The sequence below is a fragment of the Heteronotia binoei genome, chromosome 19 (assembly GCF_032191835.1).
Source record: "Heteronotia binoei isolate CCM8104 ecotype False Entrance Well chromosome 19, APGP_CSIRO_Hbin_v1, whole genome shotgun sequence".
Taxonomy (NCBI): domain Eukaryota; kingdom Metazoa; phylum Chordata; class Lepidosauria; order Squamata; family Gekkonidae; genus Heteronotia; species Heteronotia binoei.
Window position 1 is genome coordinate 38996481 of NC_083241.1, and position 27752 is coordinate 39024232.

Sequence of the window (27752 nt, forward strand, 5' to 3'; positions counted from 1 at the left end):
GGGGAGCCAGTCAGCGGCGCGCGTGGGCGGGGAGAGGCTGAGGCGAGCCGCGCTAAGGCTCCGCCCTCCGCCTTCTTCCCTCAGAAGGAGAGGAAAAAGCCCGCCTTTTTTGGCAGGGCAGGTAGCGTCCGCGCGCGGCGTTGCGCAGCAACGGCCGCCGCCAATCAGCGGTGAGAGGGTGGAGGTTCCCCGCCCCCTTTTTGCCAGGCCGCGCTTCGAGGCGTTCCGCGAGCCGCCCGGAGTTTCAGCCTCCGCTGGAGGACAGCCTGTAAATGCTAACTTGCAAACTAGACGTTCCTCATTAATTTTGTTTTTTTTTTTTTGCAAATCAATAATGGTAATTACTTACAACGATCCCGCTCATTTCTACTGGACATAAAAAATGCTTTTGTTTCCAATTGGTTTTGTAGTGGGAGAGATCGGTTCATCTAAAGAAAATGGCTGCTTTGGAAGATGGAGTGTATGGCTTATAACCCACTGAAGTGCCTCCCTTTCCCAAACCCCAGACTCCCCCCCCCCCACCCCCGCCACAAATGCCCAGTATTTCCCAGCCTAGAGCTGGTAACACTGTCTACCCTACTTTGATTTCTCATGTTCTTAGCCCAATAGGGTTGCCAAGTCCAATTAGAGAAAAATCTGGGGACTTTGGGGGCGGAGCCAGGAGACTTTGGGGGTGGAGCCAAGAACAAGGATGTGACAAGCATAATTGAACTCTAAGGGAGTTCTGGCCATCACATTTAAAGGGACAGCACACCTTTTAAAATGCCTGCCTTCCATAGGAAATAATGAAGGATAGGGGCACCATCTTTTGGGGCTCATAGAATTGGACCCTCTGGTCCAATCGTTTTGAAACTTGGGGGGTATTTTGGGGAGAGGCACTAGATGCTATACTAAAAATTTGGTGCCTCTACCTCAAAAAATAGACCCCCCAGACCCCCAATACCCACGGATGAATTCCCTATGGGAATATTCTCCATAGGGAATAATAGAGAGACATTTCCCTCCCCCCACGCTTTCTAAAGGGGGGAGGGCCTCCAAACCAGGGAATCCCCTGCCCCCTCCCTCTCTCACAAACACAAATACTTACCAGATCTTCTTCCGGAGAACTCTGGCTGTGAAAACGAAAGCAAAAGAAAGGAAGGGGTCGTTCTCCCAAGCCCTTCCTGCTTCCTGCCCAGCCTTAAAGGGGCATACATTTTACAAACGGCTCAGGAGCTCTATAATAACATGAAGCCTACAGGTATGTTCTCCCCCCCCTCCACCCCCACCCCCCAATTTTTGAAGAGTGGGAGATGAGGCTGCGAACCCAGGGGTCTCCCGCCAGAGCGGGAGGTTTGGGAAGCCTATAGCCCAACCTTCCTGTGTGGTTCGAACACACAGTTCTCCTTCTCCATTATCTTTACTCTCGCAACAACCCTGTGAAGTAGGTTAGACTGAGAGGGAAGTGACTTGCCCATGTTCATGCATTGAATTGCATGGCTGAGGATGGAAATTCAAACTCAGATCTCTGTAGTCCTAACCTGACATATTCTTAACAGCTACAAATACCTGGATTTTGGTTTAAAGTATTCCAAAGGGGCCAAGAAAACCCAAAGTACAGATTAAAAATCACACAACGGTGACAAGGATCTGGAAGAAGATCATGTGGCAAGTAAATAAAAAACCATCCCCAAATCCCAAAATATCGTTTATTTCTTCTGAAGTAGACATGGTGCCACCACACAAAAGGCCCCGTCAGCTATAATACTTCAGATAACAACAGCCCAGAAATGAGAATCTTAGCATAGAGGTAGCTTTATGCAGGAGCAAGTGGCCCATGAGATAGGGTTGCCAAGTCCAATTCAAGAAATATCTGGGGACTTCGGGGATGGAGCCAGGAGACTTCAGGGGTGGAGTCAGGAGACATTAGGGGTGGAGCCAAGATCAAGGCTGTGACAAGCATAATTGAACTCCAAAGGAAGTTCTGGCCATCACATTTAAAGGGACGGCACACCTTTTCAATTCCTTCCTTCCATAGGAAATAATGAAGGATAGGGGCACCTTCTTTTGGGGTTCATAGAATTGGACCCCCTGGTCCAAACTTTTTGAAACTTGGGGGGTCTTTTGGGGAGAGGCACTAGATTCTGTACTGAAAATTTGGTGCATCTACCTCAAAAAACAGCCCCCCCAGAGCCCCAGATACCCGCAGATCAATTCTCCATGATTTTCTATGGGAATAAATCTTCACAGGGAATAACAGAGTTCCCAGCAGACATTTCCCTCTCCTCCCCCCGCTTTCTGACAACCCTGAAGTGGGGGGAGGGTCTCCAAGCCGGGGGATCCCCTGCCCCCACCTGGGGATTGGCAACCCTACAATGAGATCACCGGTCCCCTAGAGCGTCACATGGAAACGACACATCCATTGACCCTCCAGCCTGGAAGTGATTGTCATACCCTCCCGGGATTTCCCCATTGTATGGTAACACCCTCCATACTATACTGCTCTTGTCACACCTAATCATACCCTCCCCAATATAAGGATCATAGAAATGGGAAATTCCTAGAGTTCCACCTGGAAGTGACATCACATCCCCCAAGACTTCGTCCTCCTAGTGCAAAATTATCTCAGTATTTGTCATCCAGGGCTAGTCACATGATTCTGATGTCACATGACTCCTTGCAGCTCAGCATCTGCTTTACGGATGAGATCTCTAGAATGGGAAATTCCTGGAGATTTGGAGGGCTTGGGGAGGGGAGGGTCAGGTTTGGGATATAATACCATAGAGTCCACTCTCCAAAGCAGCCATCTTCTTCAGGGGAACTGATTTCTGTTGTCCAGAGATCAGTTGGAACCCCAGGAGATCTTCCAGGGCTCGCCTGGAGGCTGGTGGCTTCATGCTCACCTTCTACTTTGAATTTACCAACAAAATGAATTAGAATCTGGATTTTAAATGGATTGTTCCGAATCAGAATGATTGGGGAGCTTAGCACACATATGACAAAAGTAAAATTTTGATACACAATCCAAATACTTTTCTGCATTTTTCCTCTCCTGGGAAATAAAGTAACATGACCAGAATAAAAGACGGTTCTCCTACTGGGTCGCTCTCATCTTGTTTATCACCCGTGGACTCTTCTTCACTTGGTTTCTCTTCGCTGGAATGGCCACTCGATTTTGTGTCCTCTGAAGACGGAGCGTTATTCTTCTGTTCCTCTGGGGAGGACTCCATTGTTGGTTACTTTGTCTGGATTTACTGAGGGAAAAAGGGGGGGAGAAGAAAGAAAGGAAGTACATGCATTGCCATTTAAGGCTGCGGAGTCGGGATAACAAAGATCATGGGTCTCCATCCATCATGCATCATTGTTATCTATAAAATGCAAACTGCAAGAACATGTGATCCCCAACCCTAAAGATATCCGTCTGTCCGACCTGGTGGAATTCTCTGCCAAGTACCACCAGGGTCCTGGGGGACTTCATGCAGGGCCTGTAAGGCAGAGATGTTCCGCTAGGATTTTGGTTAAGGGCAGCAGTTCCAGCATAGCCGACACCCTCCTTCTCTTCTTCTTCTTGCTTCCACCTTTGCTTCAGCCCCCTCCTCTTCTGCCCGTGAGACAGCGATGCAGTCCAGAGCGGGGTAACAAAGGAATGTCTGGCACCAACTGAGATAATGTAGCCATTCCTTGGTTTTCTGGTTTCTAATTGTTTCTAATGGTTGCACATCGCCTAGAGCAGGGGTAGCCAAACTGTGGCTCAGGAACCATTTGTGGTTCTTCCACACATAGTATGTGGCTCTTGAAGCCCCTACCACTCCGTTGGCCAGCTTGGAGACTTAAAGTTGCTTTCTTTCCCTCCTCCGTCCCCATCTATTTTCCTTCCTTCCCTTCCTCCTCCATCTCAAATCTATTTTCCTTCCTCCCTCCCTCTCTCCCTCCCTCCCTCCCATCTATTTTCCTTCCTTCCTTCCTCCCTCCATCCCATCTATTTTCCTTCCTTCCTTCCTTCCTTCCTTCCTTCCTTCCTTCCTTCCTTCCTTCCTTCCTTCCTTCCTTCCTTCCTTCCTTCCTTCCTTCCTTCCTTCCTTCCTCTCTGTCTGTCTAATCTCCCTTCCTTCCTCCCTCCCTTGCAGCTCTCAAACATCTGAAATTTATTCTATGTGGCTCTTACATTAAGCAAATTTGGCTACCCCTGGCCCAGAATGTTACATAGATCAGGCCCATTTGACCCCTTATGGAGTCTGAGCAGAGGAGGTTTGGCAGGGGCAGCCCTGCTTAGTGCTTGGACAGGAGACCATCAGGGAAGTCCAGGGTCACTATGCAGAGGAAGGCGATGGCCAACCACCTCTGTTCATCGGCCCTGACCTGGGTGGCTCAGGCTAGCTTGACCTCGTCAGCTCTCAGAAGCTAAGGAGGGTCAGTCATGGTTTAGTCCTTGGATGGGAGACCACCAAGGAAGTCCAGGGTTGCTCTGCAGAGGCAGGCAATGGCAGACCACCTCTCTCCATTTGCCCTGATGGTCTAGATGAGCCTGACCTCATCAGATCTCAGAATCTAAGCAGGGTCAGTCTTGGTTTAGTCCTTGGATGGCAGACCACCAAGGAAGTCCAGGGTTTATCTGCAGAGGCAGGCAATAGCAAACCACCTCTCTCCATCTGCCCTGACATGGATGGCCTCAGATGGATGGCCCATCTCATTAGAAGCTAAGCAGGGGTCAGCCGTGAGAGATATGGTTGCCAACCTCCAGGCGGCATCTGGAGATCTCCCAGAATTTCAACAGTTCTCCAGACTACAGAGATTAGCTCCCCCCTGGAGAAGATGACTTCTTTTGAGGGTACATCCTATAGTATTATGCATTGCTGAGGTTCCGCCCCTCAAAAACCCTGCCCTCCTCAGGCCCCACCCCCAAATCTCCAGGAGTTTCCGAACCTGGAGTTGGCAACCCTGGGATCAATTCTTGTGTTTCCGAAGAGCAAAGCAACTATTCGCCTGGGATTTTGGAAAGTCGAGAACCATCACACAGACCTTGCAGTTACAGCGAGATGCCAGGAGGCAATTTCTGTCAAACATCTAACTCAACCATCGAACTGTGACAGTTGAACGACAGAGCGACGGCAGATGGGGGAAAAAATTGAGGGAGTTTGATCCTTACAGTCACTGGAACGATGTCATCAACCCAACTTTCCCACCAGCCAACTGTCAAAGGGATCTATTGGAATGTTCCTACCTTTCTCCTCCACAGTTGCTTAGAGACAATCGGCTTCTGTTTTCTTTCTTCACATACACCTCCTGTTTTTCTTTACCAAACGCTTCCGACGTGCTTGAATTCGTGCGTTTGTGAATCTCTCCGACACTGTGTAACTGGTTTTATGGATGCAAACTGTTTCTCAGCTCCCTTTCTCGGACCCAAACATGGGCGCTTGGAAGTAAATCTCACCAAACTCAAGAGGATTTGGCTCTCTAGGAAGTGTGTTGAGGATTGCAGCTCGAATCATTTAAATTTGAGACAAACCATAATAGGCTGTTAACATTCAAGATGCCACCTCTCCTCCCCCCCCCCCCCCAAGAATTGGATTTTATTCTCAGGGCAAAATTTCAGGACTTACTGCCAGCCCAATGCAGTTGATTAGTTCTAAGACAGGGGCGGCCAAACACGCTTAACATAAGCGCCATGTCGAGAAAACATCAGATGTTTGAGAGCCGCAAGAAGGAAGGAAGGAAAGAAAAGAGATGGGAGGAAAAGAGAGGTAGAAAGAGACCCACTTTAACTGCATTACCCAAGCCACTGGCTGGCTTGTCTTGGCTAAGGGATTTCAAGAAACAAATGCCTTGTCCAACAGCATGGTGGGGGATTTGAGAGCCATACCATATGTGTGAAAGAGCCACATGTGGCTCCCGAGCCACAGTATGGTTATCCCTACTCTACATCTGCAGAGGAAAACAATGGTCAACCGTCTCTGCTTCTCACTTGCCTGGAAAGCCCCTTGCTTTTTATAATTAGTTGATATTATTATTATTGGATCAATTGTTAAGAAGGCAGACAGCACAATTATTTTGTAATCTGGTAGATCTGCTCTTAGTATGTTTGTTTGGAGAAACTGTCTATACTGAGACAGATAAACTATTATGTTTTATCTTTAGCTTGTTATTTTCTCTCTCTGTTCTGTGACATTTTAAATCTTTTTTTTATATTTGTTTCATATGCTTATTTTAATGACGATATTGTTCAACTAACAAGTCAGTCTGTGCTTTCGATATGGTTAAGCTTAGCCAGCCAGTTCTGTGTTGAGACTGCTCTGACTCTTTCATACCTATATGTGCTGAAGAAGAATTGTTTAGACTTGTATTTTAAGTATAATAGTTTAGTAAAAATAATCTATAAGGAAGCATAAAGATGGTAAAATATATGGGGAGAACCTCCTATTTGCAGGTAGAAAAAAATTGGGTATTTCATTTGGAGGTAGAATTGTAACTGACGTATTTGCATTTTTCTTTGTGTCTGCGTTTCCCACTTTGTATCCACCCCTTCCTCTCTTTAATGCATCTATGCTTGTGCCTCTTCTCTTTGTAGTTAAAATCAATAAAAATTATAAAACCCGATATTATTATTATTTTCATCGAGCCTAATAAACAACAAGTCAGTTGCAATGTAACGTCACTTTACACTTTCCCCCCCACAACTACTTTGAGTCTGCATTTGGTATGAGATACATGAGGTCTAGAAATCATGAAAGAAACATCACCCAAGTTTGCAGAAACCATAGATTATTGCAAGGCTTTTTCTGAGCAGGAACACAGTTCCGGCAGGCTTGGTGTCAAGGGAACTAATATGCCCAATATGCAAATGAGTTCCTGCTGGGCTTTTTCTACCCAAAAGCCCTGTGTGAAACAATGGTGTCATCAGGGGGTGTGACCTAATATGCAAATGAGCTCCTGCTGGCTTTTTCTACAAAAAAAGGTCCTGGATTATAAGAAACCACACATTGTCTCTGAACGCCATGCGGCTTGTGTCAAACCAACAGAAACCAAGCAGGCCCATTGATTGATTGCTCTGTCTTTTCTCTAAGAAGCAAACTTTGTCCAAAGAACTGGAATAAAATGAACTTGGGGGGAGGGAGCCAAAAAAAAAGAGAGAGAGAGCATTTGCATCTTAAAGAGTCGCTATCTCATTAACATTCTTCTCAGGGATAATTAAAGAAAGCTGAATGAAAGCAAAGTTCTCGCCCTGGTGTGTGTCTTTTTAATTCCCCCCCCCCCCCAGCTGCAAACCCCTATCCAGCCAGTGAGAGAGGCAATAACTGTGAAAAGTGGGATTTCTTTCTTTTTCTTTTTTTTGGGCCAACTTTGGAATCTCCTCCTCTCCTGTGACGTCTCCCTCAAGGCCAAATTATCTAGCCACTGTTGGTTTCTTAAGTCACCCGAGCGGCTTTTGTGTGCGGCTCAGCTCCAGATCTGTAGCACTTTTGTAACCGGCCTGGGTCGGGTTGTCAACCTGTCCTCCAAAAAGGGACACCCCTGCTCCAAGAAATCATCTCAAGTAGAGGGGGGGAAATGACAGAAAACCACAAGACCAGGTAAAACAACTTCTGAGTTCTTTCTAATAAACCCTTCTTTCTTTTCCAAATTCTATGAGAATGCCCTTCGGATTCTGTCTCTGTGCTCTATGCTTTATTCCTTAAAAGGGTTGCTTGGAAATAAATGATATTTCTATGAAGTGCAATTTCAAATAAGCAATCTGGGGGAACGGTGGGTACATTGAAAGCGGGTCAACAATCCACTAACAATAAGTCCTCTGTTGAAAGATGCGGGTCAAAGTTTCGACACCGTTATCTCCTTGGCTTAGATCAGCTTGGGAAAAAAAGACCTTCGTCCTTCGGATTGGCATGCTGTGTACTTTCCTGGCTCTTCTTCTTCTTCTTCCCACTTACTTTTAAATGAAGTTCCCTTGGCTTGCAACACAAGTCCAGAAAATGCAAGGATGGAACGGGGGGACAACCGAAAAAGTGGCAAACGGGATCGAAGGGAAATGTAACGGAATAGAGAGTAGAATACTGCAAAGGAGGGGAAAAATTAGGGTTGCCAATCCCCAGGTGGGGATTAAAATTTTAAACAATAAACCAGTAATAATCAAAACTAATCAGATGGCATTAGGCATTAAAACATAAGAACATGAGAGAAGCCAGGACTTTTTGGTAGCAGGAACTCCTTTGCCTATTAGGCCACCCCCCATGCAATTCTCCAAGAACTTACAGGGCTCTTAGTACAGGGCCTACTGTAAGTTCCATGAGGGTTGGCTACATCTGGGGTGTGTGGCCTAATATGCAAAGGAGTTCCTGCTACAAAAAAGGCCCAGAGAGAAGCCATGTTGGATCAGGCCAGTGGCCCATCCAGTCCAACACTCTGTGTCACACAGTGGCCATAAAACCAGGTGCCATCAGAAGGTCCACCAGTGGGGCCAGGACACGAAGCCCTCCCACTGTTGCTCCCCCAAGCACCAAGAATACAGAGCATCACTTGCCCCAGACAGAGTTCCATCTATCCCTTGTGGCTAACAGCCACTGATGGACCTCCACTCCAGATGTTGATCCAATCCCCTCTTGAAGCTGTCATCATGTATCCTCCCTTGGGGGAGGAGGCGGAAAGGCTAGGTTTGATGGGAAACTGTCGCTGTCCTCAACTGTAAGCCTGGCAGAACATCTCTGTTTTAGGTCCTTCAGGGCGTTGATATCATAAGGCAGAGAGTTCCACCAGCCCGGCACCAGGGCTGAAAATGCCTTGGCTCTGGTTGAAAACAGCTGGGTGTCTTTCAGGCCAGAGACCACCAGGAAGTTCTTATCTTCAGGGCTTCGTGCTCTTCGGGAAGTATCCTGGGAGAGGCGGTCCCTTAGATATGTTGGTCCCAGACCATTTAGGGCCTTGGAAGTCAGTACCAAAAAACCTTGAACCTGATCTGGTACTCCGCTTGGAGCCAGTACAACTGGTGAAGCACTGGTTGGATCTGTGCTGTTTGTGGGGTCCCAGCAAAGTCCCATGCGGCTGAGTTCTGGACGAGCTGAAATTTCTGGATCAGAATCAAGGACAGAATCAAGGACAGAGTGTGTTACAGTAGTTTAGCCTAGAGCTGCCAAACCCCAGGTGGAGGTAGGGGACCCCCCAGTTTGGAGGACCTCCCCCCCTTCAGGGTCATCAGAAAGCGGGGGTGAGGGAGGGAGGGAGGGAGGGAAATGTCTGCTGGGCACTTCATTATTCTCTATGGAGACCAATTCCAATAGGGCAAAATGGAGAATCGATCCATGGGTATCTGGAGCTCTGAGGGGGCAGTTTGTTGAGGTAGATGCACCAAATTTTCAGTATGGCATCCGGTGCCTCTCCTCAAAGCGACCTCCGAGTTTCAAAAAGATTGGGCCAGGGGGTCGAATTCTATGAGCCCCCAAAAGAAGGTGCCCCTATCCTTCATTATTTCCAATGGAGAGAAGGCATTTAAAAGGTGTGCAGTTCCTTTAAAGCCAGTTTGGTGTAGTGGTTAAGTGCACGGACTCTTATCTGGTAGCACCGGGTTTGATTCCTCACTCCTCCACTTGCAGCTGCTGGAATGGCCTTGGGTCAGCCAGAGCTCTTGTGGGAGTTGTCCTTGAAAGGGCAGCTGCTGTGAGAGCCCTCTCAGCCCCACCCACCTCACAGGGTGTCTGTTGTGGGGGAGGAAGGGAAAGGAGACTGTGAGCCGCTCTGAGACTCTTTGGAGTGGAGGGCGGGATATAAATCCAATATCTTCTTCTTCTTAAATGTGATGGCCAGAACTCCCTTCAGAGTTCGATTATGCTTGTAACAACCTTGCTCTTGGTTCCACGCCCAAGGTCTCCTGGCTGCACCCCCAAAGTCCCCAGATATTTCTTGAATTGGACTTGGCAACCCTAGTTTAGCCTGGAGGTGACTGTTGTGTGGATTAAGTTAATTAGTCCCCTTCCTGTTTTACCCCAATTTAGCCACAGTAATCCAGGATTACTGTGTCAGGGTAAGATGGGAAGGGGGCTAGTTGCCTGATCTGTGGCTCCAGGAGATCTCCAGGCTCTACCCTGAGATTGGGAATCTTAAGGTACAGATCCGTTTAAGAGCCCTCTGAGATTTTCTTGAATGGGAAAAAGCATCCATGGGAGAGGGGAAGGGTGGTTCCGATCCACGCAGTAGCGCTATGGGAGGGGAACGTTTCCCACTCTTGTTCCCATGCCTTGAGCTGCACAACCATCTCTCCTTGAGGGTAGCCAAGTTGGTAGGCGGATATGCCAGCACCTCCAGCTAAGGAATTACATCCCCTGAAGTGTTTTCTTTCTTGAGACGGGGGGCTGTAGGAAAATTTCTGGTGCACTTCCCACTTCAGCAACCTCCCTTTGCCCATGTGCAGGCCTTGAATTCAACAGGAGTGCAGCTCCTGAACCTTTCTGACGCCCCCCTCCTCCTCCCCACCTACCTACCTTGTCCATTGAATAGTAGGTGCAGCTGCATAACAATCCCTGGATTAGGAGAATGGGCAGCCTGCCAGCCACCAGGGGCTTTGCCACACCCCCAGCAGCCCTCATTAACCCCTGGAGAAGCCCGTGCCACCCTTTCTCCACTTCTTGTGTGATTTTGGGTGGCGGGTGGCTTGCTGGCCTTTTGACTGGGGGGGGGGGAAGGTAGCCCAGGAGAGCCCCAGGAGAGCGAGGCTTGCTTGGGTTGCCTGGATCTCTAGCCAGCCCAAACAGGCCTTGCTCGCCCAGGGCTTTCCTTTCTCGCGTTGGGTTGCTTTTGGCTGGGGGTGGTGGTGGTGGTGGCATGTGCTAATAAGTTATGCTAATGAGCCCCACCACCTATTTTTCTACAAAGCGAACTCTGCCCATGTGCCTCCATGTAAGAGATGCACAACAGGTGATTATTCCGTTGTTGACTGGAACTTCTGGTGAGAAAGTTTCTCCTGATGTCCAACTGAAAACTACCTGTAATTTCTGCCTGCTTAAACTAGCGGTGTCCTTGGTAACCACAGAGAACCATTTTGTGCCCTCTTCCACGGGAAGTCCTGTCTGGTATTTGAAGAATGTGATCACACCTTCCCTTAGCTTTCCCTTAGTCTTAGAAAGCCAGTTTGGTGTAGTGGTTAAGTGTGCAGACTCTTATCTGGGAGAACCGGGTTTGATTCCCCACTCCTCCACTTGCACCTGCTGGAATGGCCTTGGGTCAGCCATAGCCCTCGCAAGAGCTGTCCTTGAAAGGGCAGCTGCCGTAAGAGCTCTCTCAGCCCCACCTATTTCACAAGGTGTCTGTTCTGTGGGAAGAAGATAAAGGAGACTGTAAGCCACTCTGAGATTCAGAGTATAGGGTGGAATATAAATCCAATATAGCAGGGGTGGCCAACGGTAGCTCTCCAGATGTTTTTTTGCCTACAACTCCCATCAGCCCCAGCCAGCATGGCCACCCCTGCTTCTTCTTTGTCATCATTGTCATCTTCTTTTCCCCAGGCTAAATAAACTCTGTTCCTTTCACCTATCCTGTGCTCCCAGACCCATGGAATTGTGAGGCAAGATAAGGCTTGCTTTTTTTCCTAAGAAACTAGCTAAAATACTGCCTCCATATTTGTCCTTGTATCTCCACAAGAAAAAAGACTAGAGTGGGGGAAAAGATGAATAATTAGGCCTGGAGTATCTCTGAGGGGACCATGCCCCCGTAATGCCCCCCAGGGGGAAGATAAAGGGCTAGAACTAGGACCAGGGAGACTCAGGTTCAAATCCCTATGGAGTGTGCTAGAAGTTCTTGAGCCAGTGGTTCTTGTCAGCCTCATCTACCCCGCAGGGTTGTTGTGAGGATGAACTAGGGCTGGGTGGTAAAAGAACCGCATACATAGCCTTGAACTCCATGGAGCAAAGTTGAGAGTAAATGTAACAGACAAAAGGCATGAAAACATGTCTCGATAGAACAATTATGGAAAGAAAATTAAAAACCTGAGGGGTTGTTTCCACTGGCATCAAGTGGAAACATTTCTAGACCCCTCTCTCTGCAGAGATCTACCTAGCACACAGGTGCCAGGTAGATCTCTGCAGAGAGAGGGGTCTAGAAATGAGGTGCCAGCACAAAAAATGCTACGTTGCTGATTGCTGCTGTACCAATTTCTGCAGGTGGGGCCGTTGAAGAACTCAACTGCCAGGTAGGCTTAGATTAGGGTTGCCAGGTTCGATTCAAGAAATATCTGGGACTTTGGGGGGTGGAGCCAGGAGACATTGGGGGTGGAGCCAGGAGCAAGGTTGTGACAAGCATACTTGAACTCCAAAGGGAGTTCTGACCATCATATTTAAAGGGACCACATATCTTTTAAATGCCTTCCCTCTATTGAAAATAATGAAGGATAGGAGCACCAGGTTAGGGCTACCAAGCCCCCAGTCCGGGAGGGGGTTATCCCACACTGGAGGTTCCCGTTGCTGGTGCAATGACATCACCCGCAAGTGACATCATCACTCTGGCAATGTTGTGTGCCAGCTGCTCTAGGCATTTCTGGGAAAACTCTATGGTTTTCCTGGGCGCTCTAGCAATTCGGGAAGGAAAACTCTATGGTACAATAAAGTCCCCTGCTGGAGAACTTGGCAACCCTAGGGCACCTTCTTTTGAAACTTGGAGGGTATCTTGACGAGAGGCTCTGAATGGCATGCTGCAAATTTGGTGACTTAACATCAAAAAAACAGCCCTCCCAGAGCCCCAGATACCCATGGATCAATTCTTCATTATACCCTATGGAAACCAGTCTCCATAGGGAATAATGGAGTGCCCAGCAGACATTTCCCTCCCCCCCCCCCACACCGGCTTTCTGATGACCCTGAAGTGGGGGCAGGGCCTCCAAACCGGGAGATCTCCTGCCCCCAATTGAGGATTGGTAACCTTAGCTTAGATGCAATTAATGTGGACAGTGAGAAACCTCACAGGGCACTGTCTTGTCATGATACTCCGTTAGAGAACCATGTTGCTTGCTGAAACTCTGCAGCTTGGAGAAATGTTGACTGTGGGGTGACATGATAGAGGTTGACAAGATTATGCATGGGATGGAGAAAGCAGAGAAAGAAGTTCTTTTCTCCCTTTCTCACAAAAAGAGAACTCGTGGGCATTCGATGAAATTGCTGAGCAGTCGGGTTAGAACGGATAGAAGGAAGTACTTCTTCACCCAAAGGGTGATTAACATGTGGAATTCACTGCCACAGGAGGTGGCTGCAGCTACGAGCATAGCCAGCTTCAAGAGGGGATTGGATAAAAATATGGAGCAGAGGTCCATCAGTGGCTATTAGCCACAGCATATTGTTGGAACTGTCTGGGGCAAGTGATGCTCTGTATTCTTGGTGCTTGGTGGGGGCCAAAGGGGAAGGGCTTCAAGCCCCACTTGTGAACCTCTAGATGGCACTTGGAGGATTTTTTTGGCCACTGTGTGACACAGAGTGTTGAGCTGCATGGGCCATTGGCCTGATCCAACATGGCTTCTCTGATGTTCTTATGTTCTAACCCTGGCTTGTTCAAATGGTTGTGCTTTCCTCTTCCCTTCCTCAGCGATTTGTCCGAGGTGCAGGATGCTTTGAAAGAGTCTGGAACCGGTGAAGAAGATCCAGCAGGTAAATAAACCATAGGATCCTAGAGACAGAAAGGGGACATCTTTAGAGAGGGTGTCCGGTCCCACTCTCTGCTCATTCCATCAGGGTTATACATTCAACCACAGGAAAGCAACGCGCTGCATAGCTTTGGCAACACATAACGAAAGGGACACAGTGGCTGCGGTCACACACACTAAATAATGCACTTTCAATCCGCTTTCAATGCACTTTCCAACTGGATTTTGCCAGTTCACATAGTCAAATCCACTTGGAAAGGGCGCTGAAAGTGGATCGAAAGTGCATTATTTAGCGTGTGTGACCGCAGCCAGTGTAATGCAAAACCTATGACTCCAAAATGCTCACGAAACGCTTCGTATGATCTGATGTATTAATCCAAACTCTTGCAGTTCATCTAGGGATGCTTGCACACATGCTAAATCAGGGGTGTCAAACATGTGGCCCGGGGGTCAAATCAGGCCCCTGGAGGGGTCCTATCAGGCACGCCAGCAACTCATTGTCATCTGCTTCCTTTCCCCTCTTTTGCTTCCTTCTGCATCACAACTTGCTTTGCCAGGCTTGCTCAACTGCACAGCAGCTACAGAGCAAAGTCTCTGTTTTCTCCATTGGCTGAGGCTCCTCCCTTGGGGAGGAAGGGGGGGAGGAAGAGCTTGCTTTGCCAGGCTCTCTCAATTGCACAGCAGAGCTACTGAGCCAAGCCTCTCTTCCTTCTGTTGGCTGAGGCTCAACAAGCCAGTGAGGTGGATTAAGCTGAGTGTGTGTGTTTGTCTGTGTCATTTATAAAGTTTATCTCTCCCCGACATGGCATTACATTTTATGACACACAGGGCCTGGCTCAATAAGGTCACATTTATGTAGGATCTGGCTAGGGTTGCCAAGTCCAATTCAAGAAATATCTGGGGACTTTGGGGGTGGAGCCAGGAGACATTGGGGGCGGAGCCAAGAGCAAGGGTGTGACAAGCATAACTGAACTCCAAGGGAGTTCTGGCCATCACATTTAAAGGGACTGCACAAATTTTTAAATGCCTTCCTTCCATAGGAAATAATGAAGGATAGGGGCACCTTCTTTTGGGGCTCATAGAATTGGACCCCCTGGTCCAATCTTTTTGATACTTGGGAGGTATTTTGGGGAGAGGGTCTAGATGCTATACTGACAATTTGGTGCCTCTATCTCAAAAAACAGCCCCCCCAGAGCCCCCGATACCCGCGGATCAATTACCCATCATTCCCTATGGGAATCGTTCATGGAGGTGCATGATGGCTCTGGGGGCGGGGCTTCCCCTGCCGGCCAGCTGGCTGGGGGAGGGGGGAAGCTGTAAAACCGGGGGATCCCCCTCTGGGACCTGGGGATTGGGAAGCCTAGATCTGGCCCTCATAACAGATCTGTTCGGCTCTCATAACCAGTGAGTTCAGCGATTGTTTGCAAGTGGATCTTACCATTTCACACAGTACAATCCAGTTGCAAACTGCATTGGAAGTGGAGTGAAAGTGCATTATTTAGTATGTGTGAAAGCACCGTAGATCTGGGAACCCTGACCTGCCCACATGGTTGATTCACACATACAAGTTGCCATTTGAAACTCGGGCTGCCAAGTCCCCGGGCTGGGCTGGTGTTCTCCCACCTAGGGGGTTCCCACCTGGGAACCTCCTTCAGTGTCACCGGCGCAATGACATCACCCACGATGACGTCATCACGCTGGTGATGTCGCGCACCCTCCGCTCTAGGCATTTCCAGGAATACTCTATGGTTTCCCTGGATGCTGTAGCATTTGGGGAGGGAAAACTCTATGATACAATAGAGGAGGCCGCAGGGGACTTGACAACGCTATTTGAAACCCCCAGGAACCAGCGGCAGGTGTGCACGTGTGAATGAACTCGGAGCTGAAGTTGCAATGTTTGCTGCGTTCAGCAGGGACATTCTGGTCACCCAAGGAAGAGAGGACCCCACCCCACTGAAAGCCGGCAGACAGATGTCGAGCAACAGAAAACTCATTCTTAGTTCTCACAAAAGCAGCTTTGTCTCAGGAGTCCAAAACAGCTGTCTGCTCTCCTCCCAACCGATTATTCTGGGAGACTGATCATGGACCCAAAAGCAGAGAATTTGTCCACATGTGACTCTTTCACAGCTTGGATAATAAATTTAAAGTTGCTTTCTTTCCACCTCTCCTTCCCTCCCCTATCTATTTTCCTTCCTTCCTTCGCTTACTTTCCCTCCGTCTTGCAGCTCTCAAACATCTGACGTTTACTCTATGTGGCTCTTACACTAAGCAAGTTTGGCCGCCTCTGGCTTAGAGGGAACATTGCCAGGGAAACAGATCTCTGTAGTCTGAAAGAACTGCTGTAATTCCAAGAGATCTCCAGCTACTGCCTGGAGGTTGACAACTCTAACTAGGCCACACTAGCTCTCACACTGGCTACGGCAACAACTGCCCAGAGTAACTTGGGCAAAGTCCTTTAGCTTATTTGTTCTTTTCTTTTTTTTGCATCCCCCCCACCCCCTTCTCGTTTCCTTTTCTCCTTGAATGGCTGAATTGCAGGACTGAAACAGTGTCTCCCTTTCTTTGGGGGATTTGCCTTCACAATGACCTTTGACTCTCTTCTTTTGGCTATGGGCACAATGCATTCCTCTCTGGCTCTCTAACCCTCTCTCCCCGCCCCCCTGCCTGATGGGCAAATTGGAATTTTATTTTTCCGTTGATGGGTTTGGAACATTCTCCTTTTGGAACCACATGAGAAAGACGCACTGGAAGGCCTTGAGGAGGGGGAGGGGGGCGGGGAGTGTCGTGTCTGTGATGTAGACTCTGTGAGCTTCAGCTAGGGTTGCCAAGTCCAATTCAAGAAATATCTGGGGACTTTGGAGGTGCAGCCAGGAGACTTCAGAGGTGGACCCAGGAGATATTGGAAGTGGAGCCAGGGGCAAGGTTGTGACAAGCATCACTGAACTCCTAAGGGAGTTCTGGCCATCACATTTAAGGGACCGCACATCTTTTAAATATCTCCCCATCGGAAATAATGAAGGGTAGGGGCACCTTCTTTTGGGGCTCACAGAATTGGACCCCCTGGTCCAATCCTTTTGAAACTTGGAGGGTGTTTTGAGAAGAGGCATCAAATGCCACACTGCAAATTTGGTGGCTCTACCTCAAAAAGCACCCCCCTGAAGCCCCAGATACCTGCAGATCAATTCTCCATTAAACCCTATAAGAATTGTTCTCCCTAGGGAATAATGGAGTGCTCAGCAGACATTCCCCCGTCTTCTGATGACCCTAAAGCAGGGGGAGGGCCTCCAAACCGGGGGATCCCCTGCCCCCACCTGGGGATTGGCAACCCTAGCTTCAACTCTGCAAACAATAAGAGCACTAGGATTGAAGTAGCCGCAGTCTGGTTGGATGGGCTGCCCTGGACGACTTATAGGGGGCTAGAGGGTTCGTTTGAAGGCATCTGTGGGTTAGGACCAGGGTGGAGTCTCACTGTACATAACCAGGCAAACTGGGGTTAGCATGCTGCAAATAATTGCTTGAAACCACTAAGTGAAAGACGCTGATCCCTACTCTGGGAGTCCTTGTTCTTTCCACCGAGCCCAGTATTTAACAGAGAGAGAGGAGGGGAAAATGGTTTTTGGAAAGGCTGCCCACAGGATTCTGAACTCCGGACTGGGAAATTGCTAGAAGTTTGAAAATAGAGCGAGGAGGTTAAGGTTTGGGGATGGAAGGGATCTCGGGGTGGGGGTGTATAATAATGTAAAACTGCTGACTTTCTCTAGGGAAACCAATCTCTTTCGTTTGCACGTCAGATTCCAGGAAATCTCCAGGCTCCACCTGCAAAGGCTGCCATCTCTGGGTTGGGAAATTCCCAGAGATTGGGGGTGGGGTTTAGGAAGGACAGATTGGGGGGGGGGGGAAGGGGCCCCAGTGGGGTGGGAACTAGGGTTACCAGGTGTGGATTGGGAAATTCCTAGAGATTTTGGAGGTGGAGCCTGAAGAAGGTGGGGTTTGGGGCAGAGAGGTATAATGCCATCGGGTCCACCTTCTAATGCAGCCGTTTTTCTCCAAGGGAACTAACCTCTCTAACTTGGAGACCTGTTGTAATCCTGGGAGATCTCCAGCTACCACCTGGACATTAAACAGTAAAGCACAACCATAAGGTTGTAGTGACAAAATAACATGTAATATTCAGCAGTGTACTATACAGTCGCACGTGAAGAATAAGACTGAAGACTGCAGATTTATACCCCACCCTTCTCTCTGAATCAGAGCGGCTTATGATCTTCTCCCTGCACAACAGACACCCTGTGAGGTGGGTGGGGCTGGAGAGGGCTCTCACAGCAGCTGCCCTTTCAAGGACAACTCCTACGAAAGCTCTGGCTGACCCAAGGCCATTCCAGCAGCTGCAAGTGGAGGAGTGGGGAATCAAACCCGGTTCTCCCAGATAAGAGTCCGCACACTTAACCACTACACCAAACTGGCTATCATAAATGGAAGTCCATCTTCACAATTTCCCAAAAGGAACCAGGTAAATCCAGAATGTAATGAAATGCTTCAAATCGATGACTCCACTGTATGGTTCTTGGCAGTGGAAAGGAACAATCCCTGACAGTAGCGGAAAGGAAAAATCCCCAGACAGGTTGTTGACTTCTGCCTGTTTCAGTCCTTTATCAAGAAGGGATATTCCACAATGACACTACAATATAAAATGCATACTATATAAACATAAAGTACCCCGCTTGCTGGGGTAGAAGCGTAGATGACTGGGGAAGGCAATGGCGACTACTCTGTAAAAAGTCTGCCGTGAAAGCGTTGTGAAAGGAACATCACCCCAGAGTTGGAAACGACTGGTGTTTGCACAAGGGATCTTTCCTTTCCTTTCCTTTCCTTTCCTTTCCTTTCCCCTTATAAACACACCAGATACCTGAAAATTACAAAAATGTTAAAAACACATAGAAACATCACTATACTCACAACGATAACAAATATAAAGTATTCAACACCAATTCACGTAGGGACAAAACGTCTCCAGCAATATTATTTTATATTGGACTTCCATTTATGATAATAATTATATAGATATTGCTAAGGCTTTTCGTTCATGTGGAACTGTATAGTACACTGTTGAATATGTCCTTTTATTTTCCACTCTTTTTCTACGTATTATATACATTTTCATAGATTCTAAATGTATAGATTCTATACATTTTCAAAAGGCTGGGCAGTATGACAGCTACACGCTTCATGCCACAGGTCAGGGCAGACTGTGATAGAAGCTAGCCTCTCAGGATGACACGTTCCTGAGAAGCTAGCTTTCTGCAATGCAAGGATTTTGCATGGAGAAACCTGAAGTGGTGCAGAGCCAGTTTGGTGTCGTGGTTAAGTGTGCAGACTCTTATCTGGGAGAACCGGGTTTGATTCCCCACTCCTCCGCTTGCACCTGCTGGAATGGCCTTGGGTCAGCCAGAGCTTTCGTAGGAGTTGTCCTTGAAAGGGCAGCTGCTGTAAAAAGCTCTCTCAGCTCCACCCACCTCACAGGGTGTCTGTTGAGGTGGGGGGAAGGCAAAGGAGATTGTGACTGCTCTGAGACTCTGAGTATAGGACAGGATATAAATCCAATATCATCATCATCATCTTCTTCTTTTTCTTCTTCTTCGCAAGAACAACTCCTGGGTCTTAAAGTCCCTGAATTCACCTCTCCATTGGGTGGGGGGGGGCACTGAATACACCCACCTCCCAAACCGCCTGCCTGTTGGCCTGGATGGTTAAAGGGGAACTAATCCTTCTTAACCGATCGGCGGTATTAGACCCTTGAACAAACGTACCATATTGTGTCTCATTCATACTTTGGCTAAGTCGAAGCGGGTGACCGGTACAACGGCCATCTTTCTGGATGATTAACGGATGTGGATTTGTTATTTAGGTAATTAAGAAGGTGGCTAACCCTTCTGTGGCTATTATGTAATAGGTCTGCTCTCCCCCCCCCACCCCCCGCAACTGCCCCCCTCCCATCGCACTGCTCCTGTTTCTTGAATGTGAAGAGAAAAGAGATGAGCTTTTCAAGGGATACAGACAGGAGGCTGCTGAATAGCTATAAATATCACCCATTCATGGTTTGGGCCACTGACTTCCAGGCGGGGACTGGAGTTCTGGAAGAACAGCGGATCTCTAGGCAGCAGAGATCAACTCCACTAGAAAAAACAGCAGCTGTGGAGGGTGGACTTTATGGTAGGGGTGGCCAAACTGTGGCTGGGGAGCTACATGTGGCTCTTCCACACTTATTGTGTGGCTCTCAAAGCCCCCACCGCCCGGGAGGGACGGTGGCTCAGTGGTAGAGCATCTGCTTGGGAAGCAGAAGGTCCCCGGTTCAATCCCCGGCATCTCCAAAAAAGGGTCCAGGCAAATAGGTGTGAAAAACCTCAGCTTTAGATCCTGGAGAGCTGCTGCCAGTCTGAGAAGACAGTACTGACTTTGATGGACCAAGTAGAATTGATGGATTCAGTAGAAGGCAGCTTCATATGTTCACATGTTCATATTGGCCGGCTTGGAGAAGGCGTTTCTCTCTCTAAATAATTCCTTCAAGCCAAGCCAGCCAGCAGCTTGGAGAATGCGTTAAGAGTTAAAGTTGCTTTCTTTTTACCTCTCCCTTTCCCCATCTATTTGCTTTTCTTCCTTTCTGTTTTTTGGCTCTCAAACATCTGATATTTATTGCATGTGGCTCTTACATTAAGCAAATTTGGTCACCCCTGTGGCTCTTGAGCCACAGTTTGGCCACTCCTGGGTTAGAGCATGACCACCAGACATGATCTGGGAGGCCCTAGTTCAAAAACCCACTCTGACAGGAAAGTTTGGGCCAGTCACATGCGATGTTGGGAGTTAAAAATGGAAGAGAAGATGATATTCGATTTACATTCTGCCCTCCACTCTGAATCTCAGTGTCTTAGAGTGGCTTACCATCTCCTTTACCTTCCTCCCCCACAACAGACACCCTGTGAGGTAGGTGGGGCTGAGAGAGCTCTGACAGAAGCTGCCCTTTCAAGGACAGCTCTGCGAGAGCGATGGCCGACCCAAGGCCGTTCCAGCAGCTGCAAGTGGAGGAGTGTGGAATCAAACCCGGTTCTTCCAGATAAGAGTCCGTGCACTTCACCACTGCACCGAAAGAGGAGGATATAAGATGCTGTTGGGGAGAAAATAGGTGTGAAATAGGTGTGGCAAATAGGTGTGAAAAGCCTCAGCTTGAGACCCCAGAGAGCCGCTGCCAGTCTGAGAAGACAATACTGACTTTGATGGACCAAGGGTCTGATTCAGTATAAGGCAGCTTCATATGTTCATATGTTCAAAAGTGGAGTATAAAAAGTAAATAAAAGTAGTTCTATGTGGTACAGGGCCACAGGGGATTTTGAAGGATAGGCCATTTTATTGATGTACGGAACAGGTTTCAAATAGAGATGCTGCCCTGTGAAAACCGTCTCCTGTTTTCCAGCCCCCCTTTGGACCACATCTGCCGATGGGCTGGTCAAACTGAGGATAGACCCCACCTGCTCGCAGACTCCAATAACGGTCCACGACATGTTCCTGGAATCCCTTGAGAAATACGGCTCTCTCCACGCCATGGCCAGCCGAAAGGACGGGAAGTGGGAGAAGATCACCTTCCTGGAGTATTATAACCTCTCTCGGAAAGCAGCCAAGAGCTTCCTCAAGGTAAGGGTTGCGCACGCAAGGAAGTCACAATCTAAAAAGCTGAGGGGGGGGGGAGGGGGAGAGAGAGGAGGCGGTGGTGAGGTTGACAACCTCCAGGTGAGAAGAAAATCCTAGAGTTCCACAGACTATAGTAGAAAAACGCCAAAATGACCATGGAATATGAATGAAACTACTACGATATAAATACTCTATCAGTGATCAATATCAAAGGAAACTATCCTTTTGAGGGGAGATGTCAGGGGACCTCCTGTATGCAAAGCAGGGGTTCTGATGTTAATCTCTGATTCTCCTTCTTTGCAGATCGGCCTTGAACGGTTCCACGGCGTGGCCATACTTGGGTTCAATTCTGCAGAGTGGTTCATCTTGGCGGTGGGAGCCGTTTTTGCCGGGTAAGGTCTGGACTTGCTACTGTCTTGTTCCTAGTTGACTTTTGTTTGAGTCTTTTTCCTGTTGCAGTAACGGGCAGAAAAGCACCCCCTGTTCACATTCTCTCCTCCTTCAAGCTTTTGAGCATGTCAAATGCTTAACGAACGAAAGGATTTTACGAGTGTGGATATGAGGCCTTTGGCTGGGATTGGTTGAGCTGCCCTGATGTCACAGAAGGGCAGGGCAGACAGACCCTGACCGCTATTGGCCAGGCTGTTCAGATCCTGAGAACCTCATTGGCTGAATTGCTTTGCTAGAGAAGAGAAGGGCGGATAGAAGAGTCTGGAAGGTAGCAGATGAAGGAAGGGAAAAGGGTTGAGAGAAATTTTTCTCCCTTTCCCATAGTTAGGTTTGCCATTGCCAACCTCCATGTGGTGGCTGGAGATCTCCAGGCAACGGAGATCAGTTCCCCAGGAGAAAACAGCTGCTTTGGAAGGTGGACTGTATGCCATTAATACCCGTTGAAATTCCACCCCTCTCCAAACCCCATCCTTCTCAGGGACACTCAATAAAAGGGTTGGGCAGCAGTAGGGCTTTTTTTTTTGTAGCAGGAGCTCCTTTGCCTATTAGGCCACACACCCCTGATGTAGCCAATCCTCCTGGAGCTTACAGTGGGCCCTGTAAAAAGAACCCTGTAAGCTCTTGGAGGATTGGCTACATCAGGGGGTGCGTGGCCTAATATGCAAAGGAGTTCCTGATACAAAAGCCCTGGGCAGGGGGACAGGCAGAAGTCCGTACATCTTCACACAGCCTGTTGTTAATTTGTGGAACTCACTGCAACAAGATCTATAGCTATCCACTCCCTTGAATATCTGTCAGAGTTCCCGGAGAACAGGCCTATCAACGGCCATTCCCACTGATAGCAAAAAAATGGAACTTCCATGTTCAGGAGCAGTGTAACTTTGAATATAAGTCACTGGGGGTGGGAGGCAACGACAGAGGGATGTTTTCACCTTTGGGCCCAACTTGTGGTCAATAAACTGGTCAATAAAGTTGCTCGCTCTGGGTAGGAAATAACTGGAGATTTGGGGGTATGGAGCCCTGGGAAGGCGGGGCTTGGGGAAGTGACGGCATTGTATCATTCCAGAGAGATTTTCCAAAGCAGCCATTTTCTCCAGGGGAATTGGTCTATGAATCTAGGGATTGACTGTAACAGCAGGAGATCTCCAGGTGTATCAGTGGTTTAACTGAGAAAGAAAATAAAGTTAAGGTCAGAAGAGAGAGTGTTTTAAACGATGAAGCCTTTTTTTGCCTTTAAAAAATCTTTCTCCTCCCGCCCCCCCGGGCCTCCCCAGTGGAATAGTGACAGGAATCTACACGACCAATTCTCCAGACGCCTGCCACTACATTGCTCACGACTGCCGCGCGAACATCATCGTGGTGGACACCCAGAAACAGCTGGACAAAATATTGCAGGTGGGAGACGTTTGTGGTTGTCAAAAATACCGGACATCCGTTTTGCGGAGGTCGAAGTTACTGCAGATGTTCCGGCTTAGAATCCCTGCAGCTGCTTCTTCAAACTCCATTTCCCAAAGTTCTTTTTTGGGGGGGAATACGAGCCCTGACCTGGACAGCTTCCGCTAGCCTGATCTCATCAGATCTTGAAAGCTAAATAAGGTTGGCCCCTGGTCAGTATTTGGATAGAGGCAGGGTTGGCCGTAGACTGTCTGGCCCCCTAGGCAAGGCGAACTTCTGGCGTGCCCCCCCCCCGAACTGATAACGTCACCGAGTCACACAGGGGTGCCCAATTTGGTACCCCCAGGAGACCTGCGCCCTAGGCGATCACCTAGTGGCAGTAGGGTTGCCAGGTCCAATTCAAGAAATACCTGGGGATTTTGGGGTGGAGCCAGGAGACATTGAGGTTGGAGCCAGGAATAAGGGTGTGACAAGCATAACTGAACTCCAAAGGGAATGTGGCCATCACATTTAAGGGACCGCACATCTTTTAAATGCCTTCCCTCCATTGGAAATAATGAAGGATAGGGGTACCTTCTTTGGGGGCTCATAGAATTGGACCCCCTGGTCCAATCTTTTTGAAACTTGGAGCGTATTTTTAGGAGAGGCATTGGATGCTATGCTGAAGAAGAAGAATTGCAGATTTATACCCCGCCCTTCTCTCTGAATCAGAGACTCAGAGCGGCTTACAATCTCCTGTATCTTCTCACCCCACAACAGACATCCTGTGAGGTGGGTGGGGCTGGAGAGGGCTCTCACAGCAGCTGCCCTTTCAAGGGCAACCTCTGCCAGAGCTAATGGTGAACCCAAGGCAAATCCAGCAGGTGCAAGTGGAGGAGTGGGGAATCAAACCCGGTTCTTCCAGATAAGAGTCCACACACTTAACCACTACACCAAACTGACAATTTGGTGCCTCTACATAAAAAAAACAACAGACTTCCTAGAGCCCCAGATATCCATGGATCAATTCTCCATTATACCGTATGGGAATCGGTCTCCATAGGGAATAATGGAGTGCCCAGCAGACATTTCCCTCCCCCTGCAACTTTCTGATGACCCTGAAGTGGGGGGAGGGCCTCCAAACTGAGGGATCCCCTGCCCCCACTCGGAGATTACAAACTATGAACCCAATGCTGTGAGTGATACAATTCAAAGACTTCCATTCCGACATTTATTCATACACACAACCCGTATCATTATTCTCATTGTCATTATATTGTGATATTTCAACATGGCTTATAATCCATTTCACTTCCACAAAATGAATAATCTAATCCTGGAGGCCTGAAATAAACAAAAGGCACTGAGTCCTGCTTTCAAGTAAACGTCCAACCGCAGGTAGTACCATCCATAAATTCTTTCAGGCAGCAGTCCGCTGTTCAACCGGTGCGGCGACACGGCTCCGTCGATTCTTGTGTCGCCGCACCGGTTGAACAGCGAATTATTCATTTTGTGGAAGTGAAATGGGCTATAAGCGATGTTGAAATATCACAATATAATGAAATTAGAAGAATGATAAGGGTCGTGTGTATGAATAAATGTTGGAAGTATGTGAATTGTATCACTCATAGCGTTGGGTTCATAGTTTGTAATTATCTATTGCTGTGGTTTCCTGTTGAGTTTGACCCACCTGGAGATTGGCAACTCTAAGTGGCAGGGCCGGCCTTTGATAGGAGACCACCAAGAACATAAGCAGTAGACAAGACCAAGAGTCTAGTCACACCTTGAAGACTAACACCATTTGTGGCAGGGGAGGAACTTTCGGGAGTCGCTGCTCACTTCTCCAGAAGGGTAGCCATGTTAGCCTGAAGCAGAGCAGTTAGATTCAAATCTTGTAGCACCATAGAGACATAAGAACAAGAGAAGCCATGTTGGATCAGACCAATGGCCCATCCAGTCTAACACTCTGTGTCACACAGTGGCCAAAAAACCCCAAGTGCCATCAGGAAGTCCATCAGTGGGGCCAGAACACTAGAAGCCTTCCCACTGTGCCCCCCCAAGCACCAAGAATACAGAGCATCACTTGCCCCAGACATAAGAACATAAGAGAAGCCATGTTGGATCAGACCAATGGCCCATCCAGTCCAATGCTCTGTGTCACATAAGAACATAAGAGAAGCCATGTTGGATCAGGCCAATGGCCCATCCAGTCCAACACTCTGTGTCACACAGTGGCCAAAAAATCCCAAGTGCCATCAGGAGGTCCATCAGCGGGGCGAGGACACTAGAAGCCTTCCCACTGTGCCCCCCCAAGCACCAACAATACAGAGCATCACTTGCCCCAGACATAAGAACATAAGAGAAGCCATGTTGGATCAGACCAATGGCCCATCCAGTCCAACGCTCTGTGTCACATAAGAACATAAGAGAAGCCATGTTGGATCAGGCCAATGGCCCATCCAGTCCAACACTCTGTGTCACACAGTGGCCAAAAAACCCCAAGTGCCATCAGGAGGTCCATCAGCGGGGCCAGGACACTAGAAGCCTTCCCACTGTGCCCCCCCAAGCACCAAGAATACAGAGCATCACTTGCCCCAGACATAAGAACATAAGAGAAGCCATGTTGGATCAGACCAATGGCCCATCCAGTCCAACACTCTGTGTCACACAGTGGCCAATATATGTGTGTGTGTATATATATACACACACACACATACATATATATATATACACACACACATATATATACTGTGGTTAATAGCCACTGATGAACCTCTGCTCCATAGAGACCATTGTTAGAGACGAATGCAAATAACCCGGAAAGCTTCGTGGTCTCTTAAGATTCTATGGGATTGAAATCTAGCTCGAGCCATTAAAGATGTCTGAAAATCCAACAAAATTATACCTTATTTGTCATTGGCTCCACAGATCTGGCATCGCCTGCCGCACTTGAAAGCCGTTGTGATGTATAGGGATCCCGTGGCGGAAAAACGTCCCAATCTCTATGCGGTGGGTACAAATGAAAGCATCGTGTTAATTGCTTTTTTTAAAAAAATTGATCAGTTCTCCCCCCGCCCCCACCCCCAAGAAGAGCTATGACACAGATGAAATTGATATCTGGATCCCTGCCTGATTTCTTCTCTTTCTGCAGCCGGCAGCCTAATTTTTAACCCTCTATTGTGTCTCCAGTGTTTAGGATTGCAGTTCCCGTCCCCCCCCCCCCGCCAAACAAAAAGCTGAAGCCCATGGCCTGTGACTGCTAATAATTTGCTGGAAAAATTAGAACTTTTACTTTTACTAGGACCTTTTATGAAAATACTTGTACTGCCTGTTCAGACGCACAGTTTAATCGGTTGTTGCTGCTGTTTCCTACCGGATTAAAAGCGGCTGATCAGACAGCAACATCGGCCTCCTGGTAGTCAATCGTTGTCGCCCCCCCCCCAAATCCTTCTCCAAACCAGATTGTTTTGTTACCTGCTCCTTTGTGGTGTTTTTTGAGTTGTCCGGTTTCACCTCGTAGTTTTCTCCGTCTGGATAGTTCTGCTGCGATATTAACCAACTTCCCTATGTCTGAAGGCTGTCTCAGAGCAAAAGGAGCTTCAGGCTTCCAGTTTACGGTCGCCATATATATATATTTTACTACTTAGCGACATGCGCGTAATCGCATAACCACATAATAATGCGCTTATGTGCATGATGCGCTTATGCGCATAATAATGGGGGAAACAAAGAACTGCACGGTGCCGTCGTGTGGACAGCTGAAGACGGTTTCACCGTGGAGTGATTGGAATTGCACTATGGCACTCTGATCAATAATATCAGGAACAAAGATATTCGGAACAGGACCGGGTCAGTTTAACACGGACTCAACACGCTGTGTGAATAGGGCCACGCCGGATCAAGCCATATACAAATAAAGCTGACTCATTTATAACAAAAAATGCTTGATGCAAACACGGGCGTGGACTTTGGCTTTTTGTTTGTGTGGTTTTACACGACCCCCTTGGTTGGGTTGGCTTCCACCCCCCCAGCCACTGGTGTTGGGAGTAGGGTTGCCACCTCCAGCCTGGGAAACCTCTGGAGATTTGGGGAGAACAGGGACCTCAATAGGGTACAATGCCCTAGAGACTAGATTCCACCCTCCAGGGAACTCTGTAGTCTGGAGATGAGATAATTCTGGAGGATCCCCAGGTCCCACCTGGAGGCTGGCATCCCTACCAGGTGGTCTTTTTTTCTAAACTGGAAAAAAAAACAACCTTGTGGGCTAGATCTAAAGTAGCCAAATCTGGGTTGGGAAATACTTGGAGACAGGGCTTTTTTTAATAGCAGGAACTCTTTTGCATATTAGGCTCCACCCCCCTGATGTAGGTGATCTTAAAGGGCTCCAAGACCTGCTACAAAAAAATCTACAGTTCCTGCTACAAAAAAACCCAAAGTCCTGTCTCCCAAGTATTTCCCAACCCAGATTTGGCTACTTTAGATCCAGCCCACAAGATTTTGCTGGAACTCTTTTGCATATTAGGCTGCACCCCCATGATGTAGCCAATTCTTCAAGAGCTTACAGTAGACCCTGTAAGAAGAGCCCTGTAAGGTCTTGGAGGTTTGGCTACATCAGGGGGGTGGAGCAAAGGAGTTCCTGCTACAAAAAAGCCCTGCTTGGAGA

At 48.2% G+C, this 27752-nt stretch overlaps 1 protein-coding gene across 1 annotated transcript in view; it reads left to right on the plus strand.

Annotated features, from left to right (window-relative positions):
* The first annotated feature begins 10845 nt into the window (after positions 1-10845).
* Positions 10846-27752, plus strand: part of ACSBG1 (acyl-CoA synthetase bubblegum family member 1) — a 37389-nt gene continuing 20482 nt past the window's right edge. Inside the window, exons 1-6 of the mRNA XM_060259993.1 lie at positions 10846-11030; positions 13528-13589; positions 21051-21268; positions 21569-21657; positions 22990-23110; positions 26018-26098. Of these exons, the coding sequence (XP_060115976.1) occupies positions 10846-11030; positions 13528-13589; positions 21051-21268; positions 21569-21657; positions 22990-23110; positions 26018-26098 (756 nt within the window). The remainder of the gene's footprint in view (positions 11031-13527; positions 13590-21050; positions 21269-21568; positions 21658-22989; positions 23111-26017; positions 26099-27752) is intronic.